This window comes from Phoenix dactylifera, chromosome 16, assembly GCF_051530095.1.
Source record: "Phoenix dactylifera cultivar Ajwa chromosome 16, Ajwa_hap1_PhDact_Kaust_v1.1, whole genome shotgun sequence".
In the NCBI taxonomy this organism is placed as follows: Eukaryota; Viridiplantae; Streptophyta; class Magnoliopsida; order Arecales; family Arecaceae; genus Phoenix; species Phoenix dactylifera.
Genome location: NC_143205.1, coordinates 9,556,198 through 9,583,722, shown reverse-complemented (window position 1 = coordinate 9,583,722; position 27,525 = coordinate 9,556,198). Strand labels below are relative to the sequence as shown.

The following is a 27,525-nucleotide window of genomic DNA, read 5'->3' as shown; positions in this document are numbered from 1 at the left end:
GCCTCGCACAATGTAAGGATCATCCTGCTGTCTCACCATATGCATGGCTGTGATTTATCATCCAGTTTTCCTATTGTACCTCCAAACTGGGGACGATCCCAGACGGTCACCCAGCCAATGCCAATTCAATTAAGAGCAACGATAAGACGCCACACCAGCTGAGTGACTTTTTGTGTGACTTTTCTTGGGTTGCTTTTTAAACATTTTCCTTTCCAAACTGCGACACCATTCCCTCGTTTTGGTTTAACGTGCAGACAAGCACCCACCCGTGACCCATGTTAGCTTCTGTTTATGCCTCTCTCACACAACCCTCCACCCACATCCCTCCCACCCCAAACCTTTCCTACCTTCCTCCCATTCCCAACCCCCTCTTTTCCCTGACCTTTGTCCACTTCTCAGCACACAACGCATCAAGAATCTTTCTTTCCCCGCTTCTTTCTCCTCCTCTCCTTATATCACCACAACCAAAAGGGTGAGCAGCGAGGAAAGCATGAGAAGTTTATGGTTTCTGATTGCCATCTTACTTCACCAATCTCTCTCCGCTCAGTCTAAACTCCCAACGCCGCCGCTGCCGCTCCTTCCGATCCCCGCCGCGGCGCAGCTGAAATGGCACCGCCGGGAGCTCGTGATGTTCTTCCACTTCGGCATGAACACCTTCACGAACTCCGAGTGGGGGACCGGCGAGGAGAGCCCGTCGCTCTTCAACCCCACCGCACTCAATGCAAAACAGTGGATCGATGCCGCCGCCTGCGCAGGCTTCTCCCTCGTCATCCTCACCGCCAAGCACCACGACGGCTTCTGCCTCTGGCCTTCGCAGTACACCGCCCATTCCGTCCAGCGGAGCCCGTGGAGAGGAGGGAAAGGCGACGTCGTCAGAGAGTTCGTGGATGCTGCTCGTGCCCGAGGGATCGATGCCGGGCTATATCTCTCGCCGTGGGATCGCCATGAGAAGTCCTACGGTCTTGAGATTGAGTACAATGAGTTCTACATGGCCCAGCTCCAAGAGCTGCTCACTAGGTGAGAAACGCTGGTTAGATCACTACCACTGGAAGGATCGAGGTTTCGAATTCTACTAAAATTCTTAGTTTGATGTTAGATATGGGAGCATATCGGAGATATGGTTCGACGGCGCCAAGGGAAAGAATGCGAAGAACATGACGTACTACTTCGAGGATTGGTTTGCAATGGCGAAGCAGCTGCAAAGCTCCATCAACATATTCTCCGATGCCGGTCCCGACGTCAGGTGGGTCGGCGACGAGAAGGGGTTTGCAGGAACTACATGCTGGTCCACCATTAACCGCACCATGCTGAAGATTGGAGATGCCAGTATAGTCAAGTGAGTCCTCATTAAGTCTCCATTGAATCAGCAATGTACATATCCATCCATTTCAAGGGTAGTTAGTAGTGAATGATTGCTGTGTCCGACTCAATTCAGGTATCTGAACGTCGGTGATGCACGAGGAACCGACTGGGTGCCGCCGGAGTGCGACGTTTCGATTCGGCCGGGCTGGTTCTGGCACAAGAATGAGACTGCAAAACCATTGAGCCAGCTGCTAGATATATACTACAAATCGGTAGGCCGGAACTGTGTTCTTCTACTCAACGTGCCACCGAATTCCACCGGCCTGGTCTCCGACGCCGACATCGAAAGGCTAAGAGAATTCCGTTCAGCAATCAACACCATCTTTTCGACGGATTTAGCCCAAGGAAGCAAAGCAAAAGCCAGCAGCCAGAGAGGCGGCAGCTTCGCAGCGATGAACGTGGTCGATGGCGATGACCAGACCTACTGGGCTCCGAAGGAGGACAAGGATGGGAATGGATATTGGATTGAATTGGAGAGATGGGATCCAAGTGCGAGCTTCAATGTGGTCAGGATTCAGGAGGCTATTGCAATGGGGCAGAGGATAAAGCGGCACGAGGTGTATGCCGATGGGAAGCTGGTGGCGAGCGGGACGACGGTGGGGTACAAGCGGCTCCACCGGCTGAAGACGCCAGTTGAAGCCAGGAAGGTGAAGGTGTGGATCAAGGAGTCACGGGGGGTGCCGCTGATATCGGCAGTGGGCCTGCACTTTGATCCATTTCATAGAGTCTCCATGAAGAATAATGAGACTTCAGTTTGAATTCATCTTTCACCAAATCTTGTTGGACGAATCTACTTTAAGAGAACAAATTAAGAAAGAGATTCTCTTCTTGTGATATCTATTCATCCTTTTCTTAGTTAAATGTTCCAAACTTTCATTTTATAAGAATGGAGAGGAGCTTTCCTACCTTGTAATGGGGGAATGATTGAACGCAATTGCTTTGGTTGTTCTAGAAAAAAAGCTAATAAAATATTAGAATAGAGACCGAAAGGGTCAAGGCAACTATAAAAGTAGATCCTATGTGAATGAATGTGATGCGGTGGACCTGCCAAAGGTATGGTTCAACCACCATGAGCGATAGCTCATGGGCTCCGTCTTTTAGGCTAGTTATCTATGGTGAGTGAAGGGTGCGGACTGTATCGTCTTTGAGGAAGATTCTGCTATAGTACTCGAGTAGATCCAGAATTCGGATCGTGCAGCCGGTGGAATGTGATTGATTCACCATATCCGTCGACTTTTGAATGAGTACACCTCTCATTGGGCTACTCATGCCTACAGAAAAGCAAACAGTGCGGATGGATGGCATCTTTGCGGCTCAGCATTTCAGAGATTTCATTTGGGATAACCATGCCTTGGTTCCATCTTTCTTGTATTCTCTCATCCTTTTTGATTTTATGAGCTGCATCCATGTTCGTTATGTGTAAATCGCCGTTGTACCAACAAAAAAAATAAAAATAAAAAAACTCACCTAGAAGTGGTTAACGTATTGTTGGGTCTCATTCTTTGATTTTGCATCCAATCATTGATTGCCACAAGTTGGTGACTCTTGGCACCTTTAGAAGCAGAAGGCAGCACCATCTGAAGCTGGAGTTGTGCGCACTCAAAAGTGCGCATCTTAGGCTGCCGACATTTAAGTCTCATTAGAGGACAAAAGTGAAGGAATTTCCATCCATATATGAATTGGTAGGCACCATCCATATAAAAACTGATCTTATCCAAGAAGATGACAACATTAAACAATTATATAGATAAATATTATAGAGTTTGATGACTTGAATGAACAATGATCAGTACAAAAAACAACATGAGAACTTCAAGAGTTTGCACACTTCAGTCATGTTGCAATTTGATGAGACGTGGAAGAAACTCCACGATGAGATAATTTACAACGAGCAAGATCCAAAATGGTTGAAATTTATATGAAAACATTTTACATCAAAACGGTGGGCAAAGACCCACCAAACATTTCATTATCTTGTGTCAGTTTAGCAAGCTAATAATGTTAAAGGAAGTTTTGTCAAAGCCTTTATTTTTTCCTTAAAGAAAGCACCATACATATAAGTATGATGCAGCTGATGCATCATTGAGACGCTAAAATTCCGTAGGTCCCGCAAATGAGGGCAGTGTAAATTATTGACTATTTGTTGTTTAACTAAAATTAATTGATGGTTGCAAAAAAAGAACTCTAATAAGGTGTTCTTGAGGTGTGACTCCAGAATAGATTAGATATTTATCAACTATTGATCAAAAGAAATAAAAAACAGAGGGGAAAAGAAAGAAAGAAAAGAAGGCATACCTATGCAGTTCAGCATAAATTTGCAGCAGGCTTCATCTTGTGATCTTAGAATGATGTAGGGGGCAGAGGGGAATCCAGCAGCAAGGTATGAGCAGTAATGGAGGGGATGACTAGAACTCGAACTGGGACGTGGCAGATTCGTGGCAACTTGACAGTCTCTGAGGGGCATTGCTTCACCAGCACTGCTGCTGACCAAGCAGCAAACTATGGAGGACTTAGAAAGAACAATAGAAACTTGTTTGTTTTTCTGAAAAATTGAAGTAAAATAAAAAATAGAGCATAGTTTGTAGGTTTAAACCAAGAGATGCAGCTCATATTTTTTTTTTAAAAAATAAAGATAGGGCAAAGCTCATTGAAATTTCATGGATATCAAAGAAATGTAGAGAAGGTGGGATATGAACCTAAGTTACTCGCATCAACAGCAAGAGATAAATGCAGATCATATTTATAAAAGATAATTTTTCATTTTGCAGAGAAAGAAGTGCAGTAGCTTGATGACCATTTTCATTCCACTTCCAAATTTTTTTAGGAAAACGATATATATATTGGTTAATTCGTTCTCTGACATTTTGAGAATCACCCAACTCAAAGCATCATTCAAAGAATTAGGTGGCAGCACCATACAACAAAGCAGTTTCTCTATACAAATGGTTCTGTAAAAGTCATTTAACAGCAAGACTCTCTCTTTAGCCTATGTAGAAAGATTCTGGACATTTCTTTGAGGCAGTAGGCCATCCCTCTTGGCCATTTCATATAAAGCAATTGCAGCAAGAGCTTTTGCATCAGCGGTTACACGCCAAAGCTTAACATAAGGAACCACATGTACCTTGATCAGTTCACCATGGTCCCGAAGGCCCATTTCCTTTCCCTGCAATGAATTTATAATTTGCTCCTCGACATGCCCTCTGTATAGAAATAGGCTCAATTCTTCATCACATCCACCCTACACAAACACATCAGCGAAGTGTTTTATTGGTCCAGCATTATTATTAAAAAAACTAAAGAGCATAACAGAATAAGAAACCATCACTGAAAAAAAGATTTTAAGGGAAAGCTCCAAATGATCACTCTCCATCAGGATTGCATCACAAAATAAAAGACCAATCCAATTATTTCCTTTGATTTCCGCCTGTAAATGAATAGACTACATAGGTTCCTCCAACTGAGACAGACTGTTTTCACAACATTTATGTCTCCATATGGAAAATATGCTTCACTCTATCTAGGATGGCCCATCAAGATGTACGAAGTATACCTTTTGATGGTTGAACTACATATATCATATTTTAGCTGAAATGAAGTTGACAAATTACCGGTGATGGAAAAACTTTGCATCCAGTTGTTGGGTCAAGAAATGCTGTGAGATTAACCATATCTTCGATGTTTAAGCATATCCCTGTCTCCTCCTCAACCTGCCATGATAATTTAATATCGATCATTGATGAAAAAAGCTATGATAGATAAGACATGCATCCATGGCCTCAACTGATACCAAAAACTCAATAATGTTAAAACAACTATGGAATGTAAATGCACTCATTGTAGAGGTCAATAATGAGAATTTAGGAGTTCTTGAGTGACAAGCCTGATAAACATTGCTGACCCTTTCTGTAACAGCTTGAGTTTTTGGGATGAAATTGTTAGTTAACATGGTATGAAAACTAAATTTAATGAAGGTGCATTCATATCCTCTCCATATCAATTTCTGATTAAATAAAGATAACTCAATTGTCATCGTCAATTGTGTCTTGACTTGTTTATCCCTCAACATACACTGGATTGAACATGAAAGGGGTGTTAAGCCTAGTAAACATTGATAAGCCTTTCCCTAGCAACCTAAGCTTTCGGGTAAATGGTTAATTAGCAGAAAGAATATCACAAACTGATACTTAGTAAAAATGATTCTGATTAAGTACAATAATAGTCAACATACTTTTGAACTACCACACTGTTGAAGATTCTATTGCATTTTTTTAGTGATACTGACAATATGTTCAAAGATAAAATAGATTCAGCTTTGCTACAAGTACTTGATGTCCCATAAAAATAGAAATCATGAAAACATATGGGAAATTGTAGTCTTCCCCCTGGATTGACTGTCATTTTATGTTTGTTCATTGTTGACTGAAAATTTTATGTCCAGTCTTTGTTACTAATGGCCATTTCACATTTATTCCCTTGCCCATGCATAAGTAGGTACAAAACATGCTCAACTGTAACACAAACTGGCGTAACCGTGTGCAAGAAACAGGAATAACTATGAAAAGGGACTAAAAGTAAATTCTGCATAAAGGACTAAATGCGAGATGGAAGTCAAATAAAGGATCTGGTATTAAGTTTCCCAAAAGAAAATGTCCATAACAAAAAGATAAGAGAGAGTGAGACAGTGACAGAGGCGAGGGGGAGAGAGAGATCAGAAGTCAAAGCATTTTTAATCCACCACAAAGAAAAATATATGGAGTACATCATAAAAAATCCCAAAAATGACTGTATCACTTCACCTTTTTCGATAATGGACATCTCATATTTACATTTTCGTCTAATTCTTAATTATGCAATACCATTAATTTTCATGACTCTGGAACTACCCAAAATAGGACTATATTACATGCAACTAGGGAAAAATAAAACCTATGCTCCTAGACATTGAACCACAATATTGAGTTCATGAAACATTAGTGGTAAGTGTAGGGTTCGCTCATAACAATGATGCAATCAATTTCATAGACTTTTCCAATTCTTAAATGTAATGCCACTTTGAAGCTTGTTCTAAGGAAAACATTTTTTTAAACACAGATTGCTCCTACTATATGACCACTGGTTGAAAAAATTCTGAACTCATCCTTCAGTTAAGAATCTTAGTTATATTCTACTACAGCCTTTTGACTTCTGTTTTCAAAAAGTTAATCATGTATGCACTTGCCCTTAATTTTTTCATTATATCTCTATTTTTGAAAAGCTACCATCATTTTCCTTTTCCCTTGACAACTAGAGACAAAATCTAGTTTTCTTTTCCTCACCACTGTCTAAGGATGCAGTTTGTGTAATCCACATGTGGTATGTTGGCATTTCATGAGTACCTGTTTTCAAGACAGTTCTTGTCCATGCCTGTTTAGTTTATGATATTCAGTCCCTCATTTACCCCAATAGTACTCTATCTCAGTGCAACATGAGTATGGGCATGAAACTAGGTTATGGGTCTACCAGAAGAATTTTAGCAACTAGAAGGATCTATAGAAGATCCAACATTTAAAAATGCATTTTAACCAGATGTTCCTATCTGATTCTGTGTGCAGTTTGATTATGCAGAAGATGAATGCATATAGTCTGTCAGATGGTCCTCAGTTTATAACTTGGACTATGCCCATAAATGCCAAGTCTTGGTGAAGAAAAAGTCTCTTTCAGGTACAATAACAAGACTGAAGATATTCTAATATATCTACACTTATTAACAAATCTGATATTAACACATGACAGAATGTTACAGAACCAAACAAAATCTGGAGAATCCTAATAAACCTAGACACTTTAGTTCGTTGACATTTACATTAATCGGTTGAAAATGTATGCCATGCAATGGTTTATAAAAAATAAAAGCAAGGTTTTGGACACACCACCCCATCCTAGATGGTGCAGTAGGAACTGGTATCTGGTTGGTTCGGCCAAGGTTCTCATCTGGAACTACTACTTCAAGACCGAAAAAAGGAGAGGGAGGGGGAGAGGGAGGGAAAGATAGAGAGGGAGAGAGGGAGGGAGGGAAAGAGAGAGAGGGAGAGAGAGCATCTCGTAGGTTGGGGAAGTTCTTCAAAGTTCCGTCCTAGTTCCGAGCACCTCTCGGGCCTCGACACCACCCTCCCAGCCAAGCAACAAAGACAAGGGGCTCGGAATCCCGCTTCCTATTCGTGGTGTCCGTCATGCCAATGGCAGGAACCAAGCAATGAAGACAAGGGGCTCAGGATCGTCTAGTACTTTGGGGGAAGATGGAGAGGGAGTGATGGGGACATCAGAGCCCTTCATCCAGATGATCCTGAGCCCCCGGATTGAGTCAACCCCGTTTATTTGCATATTTATTTTATTTTTATTTCTGGGCTTGTTTGCATTTTAGGGCTTATTTGTGTTATTTGTGGGCTTATTAGGAGTTATTTTTGTGTAAGGGGGTTTTATGTTAATTGTGTTTATTTGGCCCTATATATAGGAGACTATTTTCATGATTAGGGTTTTAATGAATGATTAAGAATTTCTTTTCCCCCACATCTTATTCTTCTTCCTCCTCCTCCTCCCCTTCTCTTCTTCCTGCGTCCCTAGAACCTCTTCTTCCTTCTCCCTCTCTTGTTCTTCCTTCTTTTCCTTTTTCTCCACACTTGTGCTACATCAACTTGGTATAAGAGCCAGGCTGGTTTTACCCCTGCTGCCAAAGCCACGATCCAGCTCTTTTCTTTCCCCTAGCCATTTTGTCCTCCTAAGCGCCGCGGCCTTCCCCTCTGCTATTCCTGAAGCGCTCGGACTCGCGTGCTTCTCTTTCCCGATGCTCACCAGAAAAGCAAAAAAAAAAAAAAAGAAATCCTTTCTTCCCTTTCTCGGTTCTCGCACAAGGAATAGGGGCAAACGCCTTCGCCAGGTCCACCCCACCCATCGTCACATCTGCGCCCACCGCCGCCAGCAGCGCCGAGACACCGTCGGACGTCCTCGCCGCCGCCGCCGCCGCCGCCGCCCAGTGAGGGTCCGAGCCCGCCGTCGAAGGAGCCATATCCCCATGGAAATGTTGCCGCCCGAGTTCCCGTGCCTGTCGGCGCCGCCCGTGGCTACTGTGGTCAGCCGCCTCCTGTCGCCACAAGCTCCGCCCCCGTCGCCGCAGAGCTGCGGCTGGGATCTCCACTCCGCCCGCAAGCGCCGCCACGGAGAGCGGCACGCCCTTCCGAATCCGTCGGGAGGTTGAAGAAGACCGGTGTTAACGGGTAAGAGCCAAACCCATTAGCCCGTTACCCGCTAGCCCGAGTCCGGCTCAAAAAAAAAAAAAAAAGCTACGCACGTGACTTGCACGTGATGGACCCTTAATGGGTTTTCGAAGCGGGTCACGCCCGATAACCCGGATCCTAACGGGTATGAGCTGAAAAAAAAAAGAGGCAAAAAAAAAAACTTACCTCTGCTCATCTTCCCCAACCGCACGCTGCGCCGCCGCCCTCGTAGCGCCGCTCCGCCCGTGCCGCCGCCGTCTTCGCCACTTCGCCGTCACCATTCCCGCCTCCGCCGCCCCGCACTCACCGTTGCCGCCTCACGCTCTTGCCCGCGCCCACCGCCCGAACCCCATCGCCATCTCTCCCCTCCCCATCGCCTTCGCCCTTGCTTCCGCCTCCATCCGACACTACCAACCGGACCCAAGGGAATCTTCCCTGCAGCGCTGCTTCCGCCGTCGCCATCCGCCGCTTCGCCACCCGAGAGCGCCGCCACCCTTTTCACCTTCGCCGTTCTCCACCTCCTCCTTTCCGCCACTGCGACCACCACCTCTTAGAGGCCTCATCTCCGGTCCTCACCGTTTCCCCTTTGTTTCCTCCCCACCCCACACACACCCTGACTCCCAATAGCCCATCGGATCCACCAACAAGCCGACACCACCATAACACCAGACCCCTCCCCTTTTCTTTATTCAACGGGCCCAACTCACAGGTCCAACCGGCCACTTCAAGGGCCACACGGCCGACTCTGTTTGTCCGATTCTGAGCCCGACAGGCCCCTTTTCACAGCAGGCCCGACGAGTTGCTGCGCATGGATCTAATTGGAGCTCTTTGACGAGTCTACTTGCTACGCCGCGCTTTTGGTCGTCGCCCCAGCCCACGAGCACACATTCTGGTCGACTACTTCACGACAGGTGATAGGTTTCTACTTTTCTTGGGTTTGTCCATTTAATTATGTTCTAGTTCTCTTGCATGATAGTCACATTTTGAAAACTTATATTGCTGTCACAATTCAGAACATTGAACCTTCACTTCCGAACCCGCCCTATTACCCATTAAATCTTGATATTAAATTAGCACACCTTAGTAACAGGACGTTTCTCAATATTATTCGATCAGATTACTTTAGGATCAGAACAACCGTACTACTTGATTGCAATCTAATTTCTTAAATTGAATAATCTTAATCCTTAATTCTGAATAACCGAAGTAAAATTCAGCAACATTTAAATTTTAAGTTATTCTTGTGAAGACTTGCTGATTTCTGAAATCATAATAGATTGCATTAGTAGGTTGTCCTGCATCAAATTTGGTCCTACATCATAGTTATTAGGGTTTGATTAGTGACACTGCATTTCACGTCATCACCCAGTGTCATCATTGCATGCCAACCTGTAGTGATATGGAGTACCATGGAATGCCGTACCGGCCGGTACGGGCCGGTACGTACCGGTCCGGCCGTGGACCGGTACCGGAACGGATAAAAAACCGGTATTTCCCGATTTTTTATCCGAACCGGCCGGTTCGGGGCCCGTACCGGCCGGTTCGGGGCCCGTACCGGCCGGTTCGGGGCCCGTACCGGCCGGTTCGGGGCCGTACCGGCCGGTACCGGCCTCGTACCGGTGCGAACCGGCCGGTTCGCACCGGTACGATTTTTTTTTTTTTTTAGAACCACAGCGCCGCGCGCTGTGGTTTTTGAAACCACCGCGTACCGGCCGGTACGGGACCGGTACCAGCCGGTACGTACCGGACCGGACCGGTACCGTACCGGTCCGGCCGGCCACCGGTACGCCGACCAGTACCGGTACGGCGGACCTTGTGGAGTACTATCTCAATCAACCTAAAACCTCTGTAGCTACCATGAATTCCGACATTTTGAGGTCTATCATAGAACAGATCGTTGCCATGCGGGCTAGATACAAGAAATTCACACAAGAGATCCGTGAGCTCATGCAAAATTCTAGGACCCCTACACCGCCAACCCCTGTTGCAGCCCAACCTAAAATCAGTTTGGTTGCACCACCTGTAATCCTTCCCTATTTTCTTGGGCACCAAACCCAATGTTCAAGGTGTCAACAATTCGACCACATAGCATCCCAATGTTCCATTAGGACCTACCTGATTACTGAACCAGAAGTTAGGAGCAAGAGGTCGAATATGTCAAAGAAGTCTATGAACCAAATATAGAAGACTATGAAGACGAACCTATAGAATTAGATTTTGTCCAAAATGATTCCCAAAAGAAGACTATTGATCCAAGTACAACCAAGCCACTTCACATCACTACCGTGGAAGAGGTAGTGACAGATATTGAGAGCCATTCACCTGAATTGGCACTTGTAGCTAAAGATACCCATGTGGAGTCCAATCTTGAACATTCCCCTATAGTAGTTTCCCTTCTAGAGGAGTTTAATGATGTAGTCCCTGATGATCGTCCGGATGCACTTTCTCCGATGCGTGATATCCAACATGCAATTGATCTAGTTCCCGGAGTATTTCTGCCCAACCTTCCACACCATAGGCTCAACCCAAATGCATATACTAGGACCTGGAATTTAATATTACCGACAGTTGAGTTTGCATGTAATAGTTCGGTTAACAAGTCCATTCGAAATGGTGCATGATTACAAACCTAGGCAACCCATAGACCTGTTTTTCATGTCTCATCAGTATAGAGTCTCTGAGTCTGCACAATCAATTGCATCACATCCACATTCATTGCATCAAGAAGTCAGCAATTGTATTCACTTTAATAACTTAAAATATAAATTCCTTGCTGATTTACACAGACGTTATAAAGAGTTAAGTGAAAAAGATTACGTCATGATAAGAATTAGGCTTGAACGATTTTCTTCAGGCAAACTTGTAGTGCGGAACCGTTCAAAATCTTAAAGAAAATCAGTTCGAATGCATATGTTGTGGATCTTCCTGATGACTATGGAATTAGTGCAACATTTAATATTGAAGATTTAGTCCCATACAAAAAGACAATAGTCATGCCTTCTAACCCCTTTATTGATATACCTGCCCATGTTGGACACCCTGATCTATTATCTGCTGTTGAGCCACCACCTCCCAAATTTCATGCACGCAGAGAACAAATAGAACATATATTGGATGAGCAGGTTATTTCAACCAGAAATGGTGGTTACCAACGTTACTTTGTTTGGTGGAAAGGTCGACCAAAGTCTGATGTGACGTGGATTTTCAAAGCACAGTTGCAGCGCCTTGACCCCGATCTTCTGGAGCAGTACGACAGCCGATCAGACCTGTACTCGACGGGGTTAAGTTTTTTTCATCCGGAAGGAGTTGATGGGGACATCAGAGTCCTTCATCCAGATGATCCTGAGCCTCCGGATTGAGTCAGACCCGTTTATTTGCATATTTATTTTATTTTTATTTCTGGGCTTGTTTGCATTTTAGGGCTTATTTGTGTTATTTGTGGGCTTATTAGGAGTTATTTTTGTGTAAGGGGGTTTTATGTTAATTGTGTTTATTTGGCCCTATATATAGGGGACTATTTTCATGATTAGGATTTTAATGAATGATTAAGAATTTCTTTTCCCCCACATCTTATTCTTCTTCCTCCTCCCCTTCTCTTCTTCCTGCGTCCCTAGAACCTCTTCTTTCTTCTCCTTCTCTTGTTCTTCCTTCTTCTCCTCTTTCCCCACACTTGTGCTACATCAGGGAGAGGGAGAGGGAGAGGGAAAGAGGACCTTCTAGGACTTCGGTGGGAAGGGTTGTGTGCGTGGGGGAGGGTCGGGGGCTTGGGATATATGATGGGGTCTCAAAGCCTTTAAAAGGCCGAACGGTGGGGTCGGGAGGCTTTAAAGGGTCTAATTGAGCCAACCGCCTGAGCCTCCAATCTTGCCCAGTTCAACTCGGTAAGGCCTAAACCGCCTAGCTCAGCCAACCATGTATAGAAGTCATCTACACTTGCATTTATCCCCTTTTCCCCTCCTCCCCACCCTCTCAAACCCCCACCCCACCCCACTTTCAAGGAGGTGGATGATCCAATTAGACAATCCATAAAATGATTATCTTTGAGAGTCCTTGAGAATATTAACTATAATTGAATTGCTTTCTTTAACGATCAAAACAACACCTAAATCAGCAGCAGACAAAGCATATACATACACACCTTACCTTCATCAAGAATAATGTTCTAAGCCTTTCAATCATACAAAGAACATACTGAGGGTGCCAACTGTGAGCAGAATAAACATTCAATAATCTCCTCGCACAAGCTCTTAAACCTTTAGGCATCATCTACTGATTTTACCAAATTTTAATCAGAACACAGCTAGTGTTGTTGAAGGCAACCACTGACACTTGATGCTTTCAGGGATCCTAGGCAAGCAGGTAATCCGAACACCCATGTTGATGCCTAGGCATGAAATCATGTACATTTAAAAGATGGTAAATATCCCTCCTTCCCTGCAATTGACTTATAAGAATGTATCTCAAGGAGAGAAGCACAATAAATATAGAGCAGGTACATGCACACATGCATGCATGTGCACATGCACACACAGGCATACATACATACGTATGTATACACATGCATACATACATATATACATATATTTATCCACTCTCTTCTTTACTTCCTATATAATAGTTTAGTTAGAGAAGCTAGGAGAGTGCATAAACTAAAAGTGGGAGTTCATGTATTAAAATACTTAACCAGTTTATCAGTCTACAACCATCCATCAAATATGCCTTCTCAAATCAATCACATGTTCCTAAGTTCCATCTATTACCACGTTTCCTGTTTGAATGTTTGATGGATTATAGGGATATTATAACAAGGTGTTAAGTCTGAGCTAGTTGGGGGGGGCGTTCGAGCCATCTCGTTCTGTTCTTATGCGAAAATGGGACTGCGTTGGGATCAGGACTCCAAAACCCATCCATGCAAGGAAAGAAGAACAAAGAGGAAAGAAAGAAGAAGAAAAGGAAAAAAATGAAAGGAAAGAAGAAGAAAAAAGAAAGAAAGATAGAAAGGAAAAAGAAGAAGAAAGTGCTGCTTTTTATCGAACTGCTAGCCTCATGCTACTTCAATCTAGTCGCCCACCCACTTTCCACTATGCACCGCACTAGTTGCACTTTAATTGGAGCCAACCTGTCACTATTGTACCATGCAACCAACCAATATCAACCTCCTTGTCTTTTTTGAATTCATATTTATAACTTTGACGACCATACATCATAAACCACCTCATCCATTATAAGAATTATATAAAATGGATCTACACTTTTTTAAAAATTTAAAATATTTTAATAATTAAAATATTATATATTTTGTAAAACAAAAACATTATATTATTTAATTTTATTTAATAAATGTGGTAATTTATAAAATAATGTAAAAAAAATTATGCATATTTTCTTAGAAAATATGTCCCAATTGCAAATATATTATAATATTTTCATGATTCTTAGCTGAATTTTTTAACTTATTAAACACTTTAAAAATTGGTAATTTGTAAATAGTAATGCAGAAAATGGCTGAATTATTTCAAAAAATAATTCTAAATTATTTAGACAGAATACTGATTTTAATATTTTCTGATTATATAAATATTTTTAATTAATTTTTAATAAAAACTAATATTTAAAATTAAATATCTAACAAAAATTTTAATTCAGATTAATGTAAACCCCCTTATCATGAGTAGTTGAGTACTATATCTATATTCACCACTTATTTTTGAAATTTGTTCGAATTTGAACTTAAGTTTGGATAGCCATAGCAATGCCCAAATTTAAATAAATTACTATAAAAAAAATAGCAGGTAGCATCACATCCTCAAATATGCTACCATTTTCTAATTTTGAAAAATATTTCTTATTATTACTTTTAAATAAAAATATATTTTTCTTCTAAAATTGCATGACCTATAAAAATCATGATTGCTTCTTCAATGTGTAGATCACCCTTAGACCTATAATAAATCATGAAATCATGACCAAATATAAGATTTTGGCATGTTTTCACCTTATTTTGTCATTTTCAGCTTATTTTTGGCTTATAAAAAGAAAACAAAGAAGAATGGAGGATAGGGGAGGGATTATATCTTATCCTACCTTCGATTAGGGCTAGAAAGACCAAAAATCTGCATTTGTAGCTGATTTCCCTCACCTTCTCCCTCTTGCCTTCTCAAACTCAGAACAAAAGAGAGGAGAAAGGTATCTGAATATCTCCTCTCTTTGACATCATGGGCTAGTACGAACCAACTCGAACCAAGTCATATCGAGCCAAATGTGATGGTTCTACTTGGTTTGGACCCTATTCCTACTGAGTCCCAAACGAAACCTACGTATTAACCCAATTCCGCACTGATCTAATATAGTCCACCCCTAGCTAGACAATTTAAGTCGATATTGCAGACCTTGATGAGGTCGTTGCTTATGAACTCCTAAGCAGTTTGAGAACCTTGAACATAACTGGAGTAATCATGCTTCCTTTCAGTTTCAAACTTGACTAAGTCTCATGCAATTTGACAGAATAGTAAACTTTAACAAGGACATATGACTTGCTTTGATAATAATTGATATGCACACATGAGAGTGTGCAAACAAAATATATAGATAAAGACTTGAGAAAAAAGAGTCAGAAGGTCAAACAACAACCTTACTCTCCATCAATAAGATGTTCGATGTGCTTTTTATGAACTACATGTAACTCTATATATAGAAACATAAAATTTATTAAATTTTTAGGAATAGTTTTATTCAGCGACCAGCCTAGCCACCTAGGCCTTCAAAGAGGGTCAATACCTAGGACCGCCTAGCCAATTTAACAAACTTAAAGAAGGCAATTTGTGTTGGTTTCCATGTCCTCCCAATACCCAGTTCAAATATAAATTAATAAACTGTTGAGGTTTCATGAGGTTGCCTGAGTTCATTTTTTCTGACTTGAGCATTGCTATATGCATTAAAAGTTTCTTTTATGACAATATAAGTGTCATTTGAACCAAGAAAAAAGAAGCAAAAAAAAAAGAAAAAGAAAGAAAAAAGAATGTCATTTGAATTATCACCAATCCACATTTTCAAAAGCACCAAAATTATATTAATAGCGCACTTACTTCATCTACCCAAATATGTCGTTAGTAGCCATCTCTTACTGTTTCCAAGAATATTAAGTAGTCAGTGGACCTTTTTAGCACAATCTTGCAAAACTCAACTTATAATCAATCATGAGATTCAGAGATATTTTTGTATATGGCATGTGCATTGCATGTAAATGCATCAAATTCACGTGTGAACTGTGCAGATTTGTTGTATCCAGCATACCCATTTCTAGAGATTCCACTAGTGCATGCACTGACACCACTGGTTTCACAGATATGCATGTCTTTTTAAAGCAAATAATTGGTTCATATCTTATTCCTAGGTTCCATCTTCAAATATACACTTTATGACCATCTTAGGAAAGACCAAGGAAAATTTAGATGTGAACTATAGAGCTTCAAAATATATCTTACCTCACGGACTGCTGTGCCCACAACATCACCTCTTTCATCATCTAACATGCCAGCTGGTAGTTCCAATATAAACTTTCCAACAGGAACACGAACCTAACATTTTCGAAAGAGCTCATCAGAAACTAGCAAAACTGGAACAAGTACCTATCAGGGAGCATTTTATGTGGAATAAGATAAATGTTGCTGCTGCTCAGAAGTGAAAATGTGTAACGAAAAGAATATATCCTTCTTTAATGTATATATGTAGACCAAAACATCGAGTTATTCACCAAAAAACAAGACTTATTTCACTTTAACCTATACATGTACCTGCTCAGTAAGAACGACATAAGTTTCCCCTCCTGACTCCAAAAGAATCAACACAGCAACAGAAGGTCCCCGTGCAAAAACAATTCCTGGAATCTAAACAAATTGTATATAGCTTATAAACAGAGTGCAATAGATCCCATAAGCAGACCAACATTAGTAAGTGGTCACTATAGATGGAAGAGATGATGTATTACAATACATACAAGATAGAAACATGTTGAAATGTGTGAATGCATGCACAAATAAAAAATGTATAATGATCTTTTTAAGTGTTCGATTCTTCAAGGCACCTATATAGTGGAAGCATGAAGGGATTTATGACCATATTTAAGACAATAAACCCCCATCCAATGCTGTGGCATGCCCCCACAACCAAGGTTCGTCGTCTCAGTACCGAACCCCACACCAGTGTCACACTAGCACAGCGTTGATGAGGTACGATATGAGATTTTTTTGGCGTACCAAGTGTCGGTACGCCATCCGTACCAAATACTAGTACCGAACTGGTACGATACGCACTGTACCGCCCGGTTCAGGCTGGTCCAGCATACCTTGCCCACAACAAATGCAAACTCTAGAATATATCTATAACAACTAATCTGTGGCATGCACCCACAACAAATGCAACAAACCCAAACTCCAAAACGGTATCTATATCAACTATTCCACAAGAGCAATTTTTTCACATATTTCATCTAATGCGATGCTTTCTAATTATTTATGCATCTTAACAGACTGAATTCCTAAAAAGCTTCGAATACCACTAAGTATATATTTTCCATATTAGGGGGTGTACAAAAAAGCAAGAATCGCCGAACTGGTACCGGTAGGCGTATCAGTCGGCCACTGGACCGGTTCAGTACCGGTTCGAGTCAGTACCCAACTAGTACCATTGGTTCGGCCTCCAAAAGCCCAAAAAAATTTGACCTGGCCAGTACGGGGGCCGGTATGGGCCGGTACCGTTTTTCGCCGCTGTACTAGACCGGTCAAAGATCGGATCGGTCCGATACGGGCCGGTTCAACATACCATGCAAAAAAGTCATTTTCCAGATTTTAAAGTAAATTAAGTGCTTTTTATAAAAAAACACTTAGTGATGACATAATTTGAAAAGTGCTTCTCTAAATAAGCCAAGTAGTGGCTTTCAGGAGAAGCTAGAAACACTAACTTCTAGCTAATGCTTATGTGAACTTACTCCAAATTTGTTTAGTAAAATGAGTCCGCAGAACAAAAAGATAAATCCTTATTTTCATTTCCCATTTGCACTGAAGGCATTTTTTGTTGGACAGACCTAAATTTGATAAATCCAACCCGACTAAACCCAATGTAGCCCAATATTTAGATATGAGTAGGGTGAAGGTATTAAACCTTTAACCATTTGCACAATAGGTTCAACAAAATGGAGTGGAGCCTCTATGAAGAGAAACTAGATTTGTCTCAAAATTTCTCCAAATTGTGAGTTGGACCATTATGGTTTGATCTCAAATATACAGTTTGCACCCACACTTCAAATCCAGCGCATTTGCATCAATATAGTACCCGCATTAATCGCAAACAGTAGTTCTGCATTATGTGTTCACCAAACACCAAATGTATGAAGATGAGGTTCTTACTTAAGGACTACTAAAGTGTTTTCTAAGAATGTCCTTTTCAAAAAGAAGTAATGTAAGACATGCCCTTTGCAAACTACAGGGCTGGGTCTGTGCACCTTATTTAGTTCATGCATTGGTTCCTGCAGATTTCTGGTTTACAAATAAACAGGTCTCTGACAAATCAAGCAGAAATCATGTTATTTGTTGATGGGTAACTACTAAAGAAAGATACAATCAAAATCATCCACAAAATTCACATTACAGAGTATCTTTAAAACCAAAAAACCCTAATGAATGGCATAAACCTGGTCTAAGTCTCCAAAACATAATCTTAGACAAATCTAAGTACACTTCTAATTGTTCGCAGCCACCAGGGATGCAATGCAACTAATCAAAGCAGACAACATATAAGATAGCATACCATCTGTATAATTACCAGCTAGATGTAAGGAATCCAAAAGATTAATATGGTAATAAAGGATCTACAATGTTAATTCATAATGTCTGAATTATGAAACAGCCAACATCCTGAGGTCCTGAATTATTATTACTCAAAGGAAAACATATATTAATATTGATCATGAGACAAGTGATACAGTTTTGGATGTCCAAAAAACCCGGTCCCTGGACTACTACATTAGTTTATATGAAAAAAATTACTATTAATGTTATTAACTTATTTACTACAATGCCGCTTGGTTAGAGAGGTGGGCTAATATACCTCTTGACCATGCTAATGATCCGGATATCTACGAGGGGCATCGCCACTCGACGAAATTTTAGATATCGGTATGTATATTGTACTTTAAATATATATAATTGATAGTATTATTTTATATTTTTTATTTAACTAGTTGATTTTAGGATATTTCATGTTACTTCTTATAGCATGCAACATCTTACTAATTATTTTATATTTTGTATCACTTTAAAATAACAAGATGCATTATTTAGGTTATATCGGGATCAAAGAAATATCAAAAAATATCAAATTATACTTAATTATTAAAAAAGTTGGAAAAAATTGATTACCAACTAATCAAATTTGAAAAGCTTAAAAAAAATTAGTCATGCCGGTACCATGTATTGGTAAGGTACCAAACCGATCCCATAATCGGCATGCCCAAGCGTACCATGTGTTAGTACGGTACACGAACCGGTATCGTACCGATCTTTCTGCCAACCAGTATGGGTCCCATATTGGTTCGGCGGATATTGTGTTTAAGGACTTGAATTTTTTTTCTCTGATGTTAGTTTCGGACATGATCTAAGTCTGTTGTTTTCTAGTTGGATTAAACAAGATATGACACATAGGTTGGCGAGATGTGAAATATATAAATACATTCACTTACAACACAGAGTTGTTTAGAAAATACAATTCAGTGAAGTGGCCAAAATCATTTAAAATATCTAAGTAAAGTCGATTCAAACTTCTTCATAAGAGAATATGTATACCAGATAATTTAAGTATATTCAAGAAGTTCAAAGTCCGGAAGAATCCATTATCATGGTCATGTTACCTTCCTTCCTGTTTCCTTCTCAACCACATCTGCTTTAAACTTCAAAAAACCAACACCTGTTCCAAACATATCCAATCCCTGCCATCAAGATAATAATCAATAAAAAATTCATGGAGACTCGAGAGCCTGGATGATGAAAAGCTTGCAAAGTACAATAAAGGAAAGAAAGGCTTTGGATTATCCAAAAGGAATTATCTAGCTCATGCCCACCATTTTCTCTTTCTTATACTGTAGTCAGAACAGCTACAAGGGAGTTAAAGCAAAGGGCTCATAAGTTCACCTTTGTCGGATGCTGCTAATTCTGCCATCCAAGTATGAAGAACAAAGATTTAGGTTTTTACAGAAATCTAGTCACAAAATTGAAAGTTAAAGGAAACAACTTAAGATCATACTTAGGAAAACAGTGTGCAGCTTAATTTGCCTTGTGGCTGAAAGTTTACTCATATACATTTCATGTCAGATTCCTCTCTTGTCTTCAAGTTGCACTTGTCAGGAATCAGCACCAATTCAGAAGTTTAATATGAGGTTGAACACCGAAGGTAGAACATTAAATAATAAAAACTTGATCTGTAAGCTCGACCCAAACAGGAGGGACAAGACTAACTGATAAAACTATAAGCTTCCAGTTTTAAAAGGCATTTCTCCCTCTAATGGTTTAGAAGATTAACTAAAAGAATTGTAATAGCTTACCTTTTCTTTCTATTTTCTTGGTAAGCAAATGGGAGGCAGTGACATCGTTTTTCCATTATAGCGGGTAAGCTAAGATTAAATTTGTGACCTTGTAGAACTAACCTATAAGGTTAACCACAAATAGGAGATAGATTCATCTTGCATCATATATCTCATGGGGATTTAAGTATAAGCTTTGATGGAATTTTACAGCAGCATATATATCCCTAATACGCTTCATCTATGAGCTTTAAAAAATAATTAGAAAAAAAGTGGCTTCATCTAAGTGTTTGACCTGTTGGGACTCGGAATTTAAAAGTACCTGAATGTGCACTTGTCTTAAACACATCTGCCCACGAGCTAAAACACCCATTTCACTTTGCATATTCTTCAGCCATTGCCTGAACAGAGCTGAATCTATAGCATTCCTGTGATAAAGAGCACAATGAAAGTTGTAATGATGCAATTTTAGCCCAATTTAGTATAATTGATAAACGTGAAAGTTATTAGAAAAGGTATCAAAATGCCATGCAACCAAAGAACCAATTCTTTCCATGTAATCATTTGAAAACTTAACTCTCTAAAGACTGGAACATCAAGAACAAGTGAAGAAGCATATTAGGATGCATGAAAGGTAAAGCAGCACTCTGAAAAATTAGGACATCTTGATGCCTAGGAAACATGAGTACAAATTAATATTGTGTATACTGCAATAAGGAGATAAGGAGTCATTTATTTCTTTTATGTTTTTCTTTTCATTTCAGAAAGATAGCAAACAGTAGTTCAATATCTGTTTTAATGGACAATGGTAGCAGTATTAGATGTTTGCCCAACTAGAAAACACTTTAAGAGCAGGATCAAGACTAGTGAAGTGCATGAACCACCCTAAGCAAGATTTCAGTCATTTAGCTATGCAAAAAACTGAATTTATTTTTTTAAATGTCATTGACAAAATAGAGAACAATGTGATCAATGTTTAAAATTTAGCATTAGACCAAGCTTGGAAAAAGCATTTTCACTTAAACCAAAACATTAAGTTTCGGCCAAAATTAAGGAATCTATTAATCTTTTTTTATGAATAAAAATATGAATATATTTTCATCTGGAAAAATAAAAAAATAATTACATAACTTTTTAGGAGCGACTACTCAGGCCAAGAAGGGAAGGTAGTGATATCAAATAACTTTTTAGGGGCCACTACTCAAGCTAAGAAGGGAAGATAGTCATGAAGATAATCAGATGGTGGTGGGTTGATCATCCACCTGTCCTACTGAGTTTTTTGTTCCATCAGTTAGGATGTGATTATGATTGCTCAGTCCACTTTTCCTGATGCGTTCGCTCTTCTAGTGTTGGCTCTTTTTGGGTTCCCCCTTGCATCCAAAACAAAAATACAGTGGAGTCAAGAAAGATTCATGTTTGTCTACAGAAGTTGGTTGTCCTGTATTAATGATGCCCTTCCCCATTCTTTACCCATTTTTACAAGTTCAGGAATCTGCTATGTGTTTATCTTTTACAACATATGAATGGAAAAATCCACAAAATCATGTGATTTAAAGGTGAGTAGTGCTTTTAACGTAGACTTGGAGGCCTAGCGCAAGATTTAGAGTTAGCCATTTAAGCAAGCTATGCAATAAAATTAAATCTAAACCTAGAATTTTGGAAGCAATTATTGAATTTTAAATTTAATGAACAAGGAGCAAGATGCTAAGAAATAAATAAGAGGGATAATTAGTAACTTCTTGCCTCGCTACCTAGAAGGCTCCATTAATGCCAAGGACTCTGCCAATTTGGTGCCTTTGAGATGCTCTAGTACTAAGAACTCTACCTATTAGCCTCATCGCCATTCCCCAAAATCCACCAAAGTCATGCAATATCCACCATGCAGAAAGAGAACACAAAAGTATACCCTGTAAAAGAGAAGCTTTATTAATTTTCAATTGATCAAAAATGAGTACAAGAGATGGTATTTATAGGCTCTGGGGTCCTTACAAAGCTAGCAACATCTAGGCATCCTCAGAGTTTGGGGAAAAAAGGAAAAAAGAAAAACAACTCTAAAAACACCTAGAATAAGAAATCTCGCCATGCATGGCTTTCTAGAGGGAAAATTCCTTTCGACAGCAAAAATCAAACTATCCATACCTTCCAACACCAGTTATTATGGCATCAACCATGTAGATCCAATTCTAGTTGAATTCGGACAAAATTTGTATTGACACAAAACTTCGCTGTGCATTACCTACCAATGCACCGTCACTTCAACTGATTATACTAACACACTGCAGTTGGACGGTACTAAGACATTGTCAGTTCAACTGACACATAGTCCATTCAACCAACATAGGAACTGATTGCATTGATACAACTTCACTCTATTGACCATATATTCTTCGTCTGAGCTCTGATTGAGGTGATTGAGGTGGCGTTGAAAAGCTTACACGATGTCAAATGCAATATAGATGGTTGAAGCTTTAAACTCAAACTGTGCTAATTAGAACAAAGTCATATTTCAGACTTATGGGCATAGCATTGTACCTAATAGATCAACTAGACCTATACTTTTAGAAATACTGAGCCCTTTTGGACGGTTGTAGTCCAGTGTCACCTTATATTCTTCTCTTAGCTAGTTTAAGGGTGGTTTGGAGGTTGTACAAGGCTCTTTGATTGTGAAGAACTTGGATTCATTCTTTAGTCTTGTTCCAGCACAACTTCTAATCCATCCATGACTTCTATGTCTTTGGAAGTTTTTGACCCCTTACCCTCCTCCTTTAACAATATCGATCATAGAGTTTGATAAAAAAGAGTCCAGGATCAGAAAATGATAGGGTTAAGCATCTTCGTCCTACATCTGCTCTCCTTTTCCTTTTAAAAAAGTTGATGAGTAATCTATTATTTCTACAATTAGCTTTATTTTATTATATTATCATCATCATCATCATCATCATCATCATCTTTGTTCTTTATTTATTTCTCTTCTTTGTTTAATGCTTCTTATGAGGGGTTTAAACTTTAAATCTTAGTACTAGGGGATTCACTCCTAGGGTAATATGGAAGCAAGATAGTACTAGTACAACCAGCATGGATCTAATCAATCATTAACAAAATAAAATGGAAAAACAAAAAAAAGTTGCATCCCGATCGGTCCTGACCATCCTGTGTCATGGCGCAATCACAATGGTCAGAACATCCCAGTTTTAGCGAGAAATGGTGTTCGGCACCTATCGCAAGTATTGTTTCTTCCTAGAAAAGTATGGTATTCGCAGGACACGTCCCACCAATGCCATTGGAACATGAATCCTTGCTTCTTATACATTAATATACTTTTTACAACTAGCATGCACTACATGCTCCTATATGCTAGTTTATTTAAATATACTTTGAATAATATTTAGTGATGTTTGATGAGACTTTGAGAATCCAAAGAACAACTTGAAGAAGTAATTCTCAAAGATGAGAATTGCTATTATAGTTCATTGTATGTATTGGACTACAATAGTAGCTATCTCCACAATGACCATAACAGTTGTCATAATAATGCAACCTCAAAATAGCATGAATATCATTTCCAACAGCTAAGTTTAAACAAAAACATCATTGTCATGACAATTGTAACATCTAAAAACACAAAAACTAGCAACTCAGCATGATTTTCAACTAAGTTGAGACAAATGGACTCACCAATTTCCCAATAAGCCTTGAATTTCAGGTCTCAAATGCAATAATAGATTAAAACCAAGGATTGCCAAACCGGCTGATTCAAGGCCACTAGCCGATTCGAGGTGTGCCGAACCAGGTTGGTTGGTTACTGGCATGGTTTAGCCCTTCGAAATGGTTCACTTCAGCCCGTATTTGAGTTGGCCAATTCGAGTTTTCAGTTCACTTCCATTTATTCACTCTCTCGAATCATTGAGAGACCGATCGAGAACAACGCCCTACCCCCCCCCCCCCATCACCCCATTACTAGCGATTGTTCGAAGTGCATCCTGCTCCCCCGTCGGCCGCTCGTGACCCCCCTCCACCGTTCAAGGGCTTCGATGGCCGGACATTTCTTGCTCCCTCTCAATGGAAAGCCCTGGCCCTTCCTCCCTACCTCCCACTCTCTCTTGCTTAGGGTTAGGGTTAGGGTTTAGAAGGCCCCTCCCCTTTCCTCCCTCCCTCTCCCTCTCCCTCCCTCCCTCTCTCTCTTTCTCTATCTCACTTAGGATTAGGGTTCGGGTTTAGAGGACCCCTCCCCCTTCCTCCCTCCCTTTCCCTCTTTCTCTCTCAATTTCTCCCTCTCCCCCCCTCTCTCTCTCTCCTTATTTTCAATATGCCCCAGAACATCACAATACGGACATGTACTATATCAAATCGATTGCTAGCCGATATGCCTGCCGGTACCAATTCGGCGAACCTTGAATAGATAAAAATAATAATTTATTATAAAATTATTATTAAGAATCTACCAAGTACACATAACATATATGTATATATATATATGAACAAACAAGCGAGCGGACAAATCTACTGACCCATATATGGATGAAAAGATGGAGCGATGGGCCAACAAATGGATGAGAAAACAGAATGATAGACAAATGGATGGACCAACAAATAGATAACAATACACACACATATATTGACAAGATATCTCTTAGACTACAGGACATAAGCTGTAAAATGAATGCATTCTCTATACTTCTCCACCAACACAATAATCAATTGAAAGCATCAAACCCATAAGTTTCCTTTTATATAGCCTTTACTGTGCTATCTTATAAGGCATAAAAAATCGAAACATCCTAAATAGATTTACAAAAGAAATACAATCTGGTTAGAAAATGATAAGTTAGAATCATAATCTGAAATTTAAATTAAGGAAACCGAAAATATGCCAATATAGTATATATCTTTGTCCACAAGCTAGTATTTCCTCCCTTCTCTTATTCTCCGCTCTCATCTAAACCCCTCCAAATGCAATGAGCAATTTCAAACCTATTTGGAGAGGAAAAATAACAAAAATGAAGAATCAGATGAACAAATAAAAGAAGAAAAGGGGAAATGCCAAGAGTTGATAGACTTGGGGAGCCTAAATAAAGGGTTTGGTTGCACATCGAGTTGTTGGCCTTATTTTTGTGTAAACCGGCGAAGTGGCCCTCATTTACCTTTATAAATTCCTTAACAGCCTCACAGATAGGAAAGTAGCCCTGTATGTGCTTGCATGAATGAGTCTGCATAAGAAGGAGGCTAAGCTTATTCGAATGCCCCAACTTTTGAAGGCAGCCTTCTAAGTGATCATGCTCTTAGCTATAAGTGGATTAGGTTCATACACTCGAAAAGCCAATTTTGAATCCATGCACCCTAATGTAAACATGATAGTATCCTTCCATTCAGTAAAACTGGAATCATTCAAATAAGGAATGTGATTTTGGCTCCCATTAAATGCATTAGAAGCAAAAACTACAGACAAAGTAACATGCATCAAACCACAAGCAAAAACATAGATAAAGTAGATCACATGGCTCTTTAGGATTCACTTTTCTTGGGCATGCCAAAGGGGGGTCATTACAGTCCTTCTTTTGGCAGGGTACTGCAACACCAAAAGGGTTTTGCCCATATGGCCAGATAAATTCACATGATGGAAATGGTAAGTCACATACATTGGTGACAAAACAGCAAAACTACGTTTCGGTATGAAAGGATCATTGGTTTGTGGTTGCATAAGTCTATAGGCTGCCTAAATGGACTCAAATGATGTAAAAGCAACTAAATTAAAAAAAAAAAACATAAAAAAAGAATAGCATGATTACCAAAAACATCCATGATTGCTTTACTTTGTAAAACATAGAGTGGTTCAGAAAAAGAATAAATAAAAGAAGGTGGTATTGTTATTGGACAAATACTGATTTTGATAAGTGTTGTAATAATAAAAAATGCACCAGCAAAAGGTTTCCAGGAGTATTGAGAAGTAGGTGCTACAGCAGAATGAAGATTTTGGAGCGATCAGTAGTGGAAGTTAAAACTCTCTAATCGAAAAGCACTACTAGGCATTGATCTTCTATTATATGATGCATATCCCCTTCACCATAAACTAATATTACTGATTCCATGGAAGTTAAAACTCTCAACATCTAAACCATTAAAAAAACAAGAAAAGAAAAAACAAGTAGAATTGCAACGATACAATCCAGCAGTACCTAAAAGATTATATATAGAAAAAGAATGCACTACCTTCTGCACACGCAAAGACACTTAAATTTACCAAAGCTACAATGCAAACAAAAAATAAAAATAAAAATATCTTGTGATGTGAGTTGATTTTGTTGTTTTTGCTTTAAAACAATATCACCCTAGTTTCTAGAAAAAGAAGACTAAATCCAAAATCCTTAGAATTTGATTCTGCAAAATTTAATCCACCTTTCTAATCTAATTTCTCCAACATGAACCTTGAAGCAGTATAAGATATTGCTCCTCAAGATTTGCTTATGCTCCACGAATCTATTCTAGTAATTTCCAATTAGCGATCAGGTTCATATCGTTCGGTACCAGAGCACATTTCTCAAGGCATATTATACATATCCATCAATCTAAGAATCGATTTACGTTTGAGCGACCGCTACATCAAAGCTAGAGATAAAATAGAATCGGAGGGCAACCTGAGATCGGAATTGGATAGGCCGGGGGCGGCTACGATCTGGACGGAGTCTCCACCAGGCAAGGTGATGGTGTGGATCGGCGGAGGAGCGTCTCGGGTGTCGCTGGACGCCGACGCCATTCGTCTGGAAACCAGTTTACTACTACTGCGACGGGCGTCGATAGCACGGCTGCTCGCGGATCTCAGGGAATGGAAGAGACGAAGACCGGTAAGAGCGTTTCGGCGGGGAAAGATCGAGGAGAAGAGAAGCGAATCCGCCCGGGCCGCCATTGGTTTTACTGAATCCATATTGGCGTTTATTCCTCCTCCTCTAAAATAAAATAAAATAAAATAAAATCAGGTAATTTCGGAAACCTTTATTGTCCATAACAAGGGCCGTTATTTACAATATAGGGACTTTTAAAGGGAAAATATAGCCTGCTGTAATACTAAATTATACCATTATTCCAACCATTAATAGTTAAAATTAGTTTCCAATATAAAATTATTACTAGTCATAATGTGCAATCAATTTTTTTCAGAAAAAGATTTTAAAGTAGTTAATACATACTTAACTTTTTTTCAAACAATATATGCCATCTTCACATTGGTTTAAAAAAAAAATCTCTTTTTCTTTCTTTTTAAGTGGAAAATATTGGCTATTATGATACTTGAATTATTGCATAGCAATAGCATTATTTGATGTGGTTTGTGTCTTATAATTGTTAGAT

At 39.8% G+C, this 27,525-nt stretch overlaps 2 protein-coding genes across 8 annotated transcripts; one reads left to right on the top strand and one right to left on the bottom strand.

Annotated features, from left to right (window-relative positions):
* Positions 1-249: 249 nt before the first annotated feature.
* Positions 250-27,119, bottom strand: NUDX14 (nudix hydrolase homolog 14). Of its 7 annotated transcripts, XR_005507935.3 has the most exons (10): positions 26,817-27,118; positions 20,507-20,612; positions 19,516-19,593; positions 16,406-16,498; positions 16,097-16,189; positions 4,971-5,069; positions 4,484-4,600; positions 3,658-3,861; positions 2,830-2,981; positions 250-2,760 (listed from the first exon to the last, which is right to left on the bottom strand). XR_005507935.3 is itself a non-coding variant. In XM_088712109.2 (9 exons), the coding sequence occupies exons 1-9, from the start codon at positions 27,101-27,103 to the stop codon at positions 2,977-2,979; spliced, it is 1,125 nt and encodes a 374-aa protein (XP_088568235.2). In that variant the 5' UTR covers positions 27,104-27,119; the 3' UTR covers positions 2,842-2,976. The 7 variants fall into 7 exon arrangements, 6 of the variants coding, with proteins under 6 accessions (XP_088568235.2, XP_088568237.2, XP_088568238.2 ...); XM_088712109.2 differs by lacking the exon at positions 250-2,760 and having other exon boundaries at positions 2,842-2,981; positions 3,658-3,904; positions 26,817-27,119; XM_088712111.2 differs by lacking the exons at positions 250-2,760; positions 2,830-2,981; positions 26,817-27,118 and adding an exon at positions 23,860-24,109 and having other exon boundaries at positions 3,463-3,904.
* LOC103723652 (alpha-L-fucosidase 1-like) lies at positions 491-2,371 on the top strand. The gene is made up of 3 exons (XM_008814625.6): positions 491-1,017; positions 1,097-1,336; positions 1,436-2,371. Exons 1-3 carry the CDS (start codon positions 491-493, stop codon positions 2,118-2,120), a joined length of 1,452 nt encoding a protein of 483 aa, XP_008812847.1. The 3' UTR covers positions 2,121-2,371.
* Positions 27,120-27,525: the final 406 nt, after the last annotated feature.

Coding starts and splice junctions, on each gene's coding strand:
- NUDX14 (XM_088712108.2), bottom strand. CDS start 27,103: ATGGATTCAGTAAAACCAATGGCGGCCCGGGCGGATTCGCTTCTCTTC. Junction 16,499..19,515: donor AGAAGGAAACAGGAAGGAAG/GTAACATGACCA, acceptor CAATTTGTTTAG/ATTCCAGGAATTGTTTTTGC. Junction 4,601..4,970: donor GCAAAGTTTTTCCATCACCG/GTAATTTGTCAA, acceptor GTGTTTGTGTAG/GGTGGATGTGATGAAGAATT.
- LOC103723652 (XM_008814625.6), top strand. CDS start 491: ATGAGAAGTTTATGGTTTCTGATTGCCATCTTACTTCACCAATCTCTC. Junction 1,018..1,096: donor CTCCAAGAGCTGCTCACTAG/GTGAGAAACGCT, acceptor GTTTGATGTTAG/ATATGGGAGCATATCGGAGA. Junction 1,337..1,435: donor GGAGATGCCAGTATAGTCAA/GTGAGTCCTCAT, acceptor GACTCAATTCAG/GTATCTGAACGTCGGTGATG.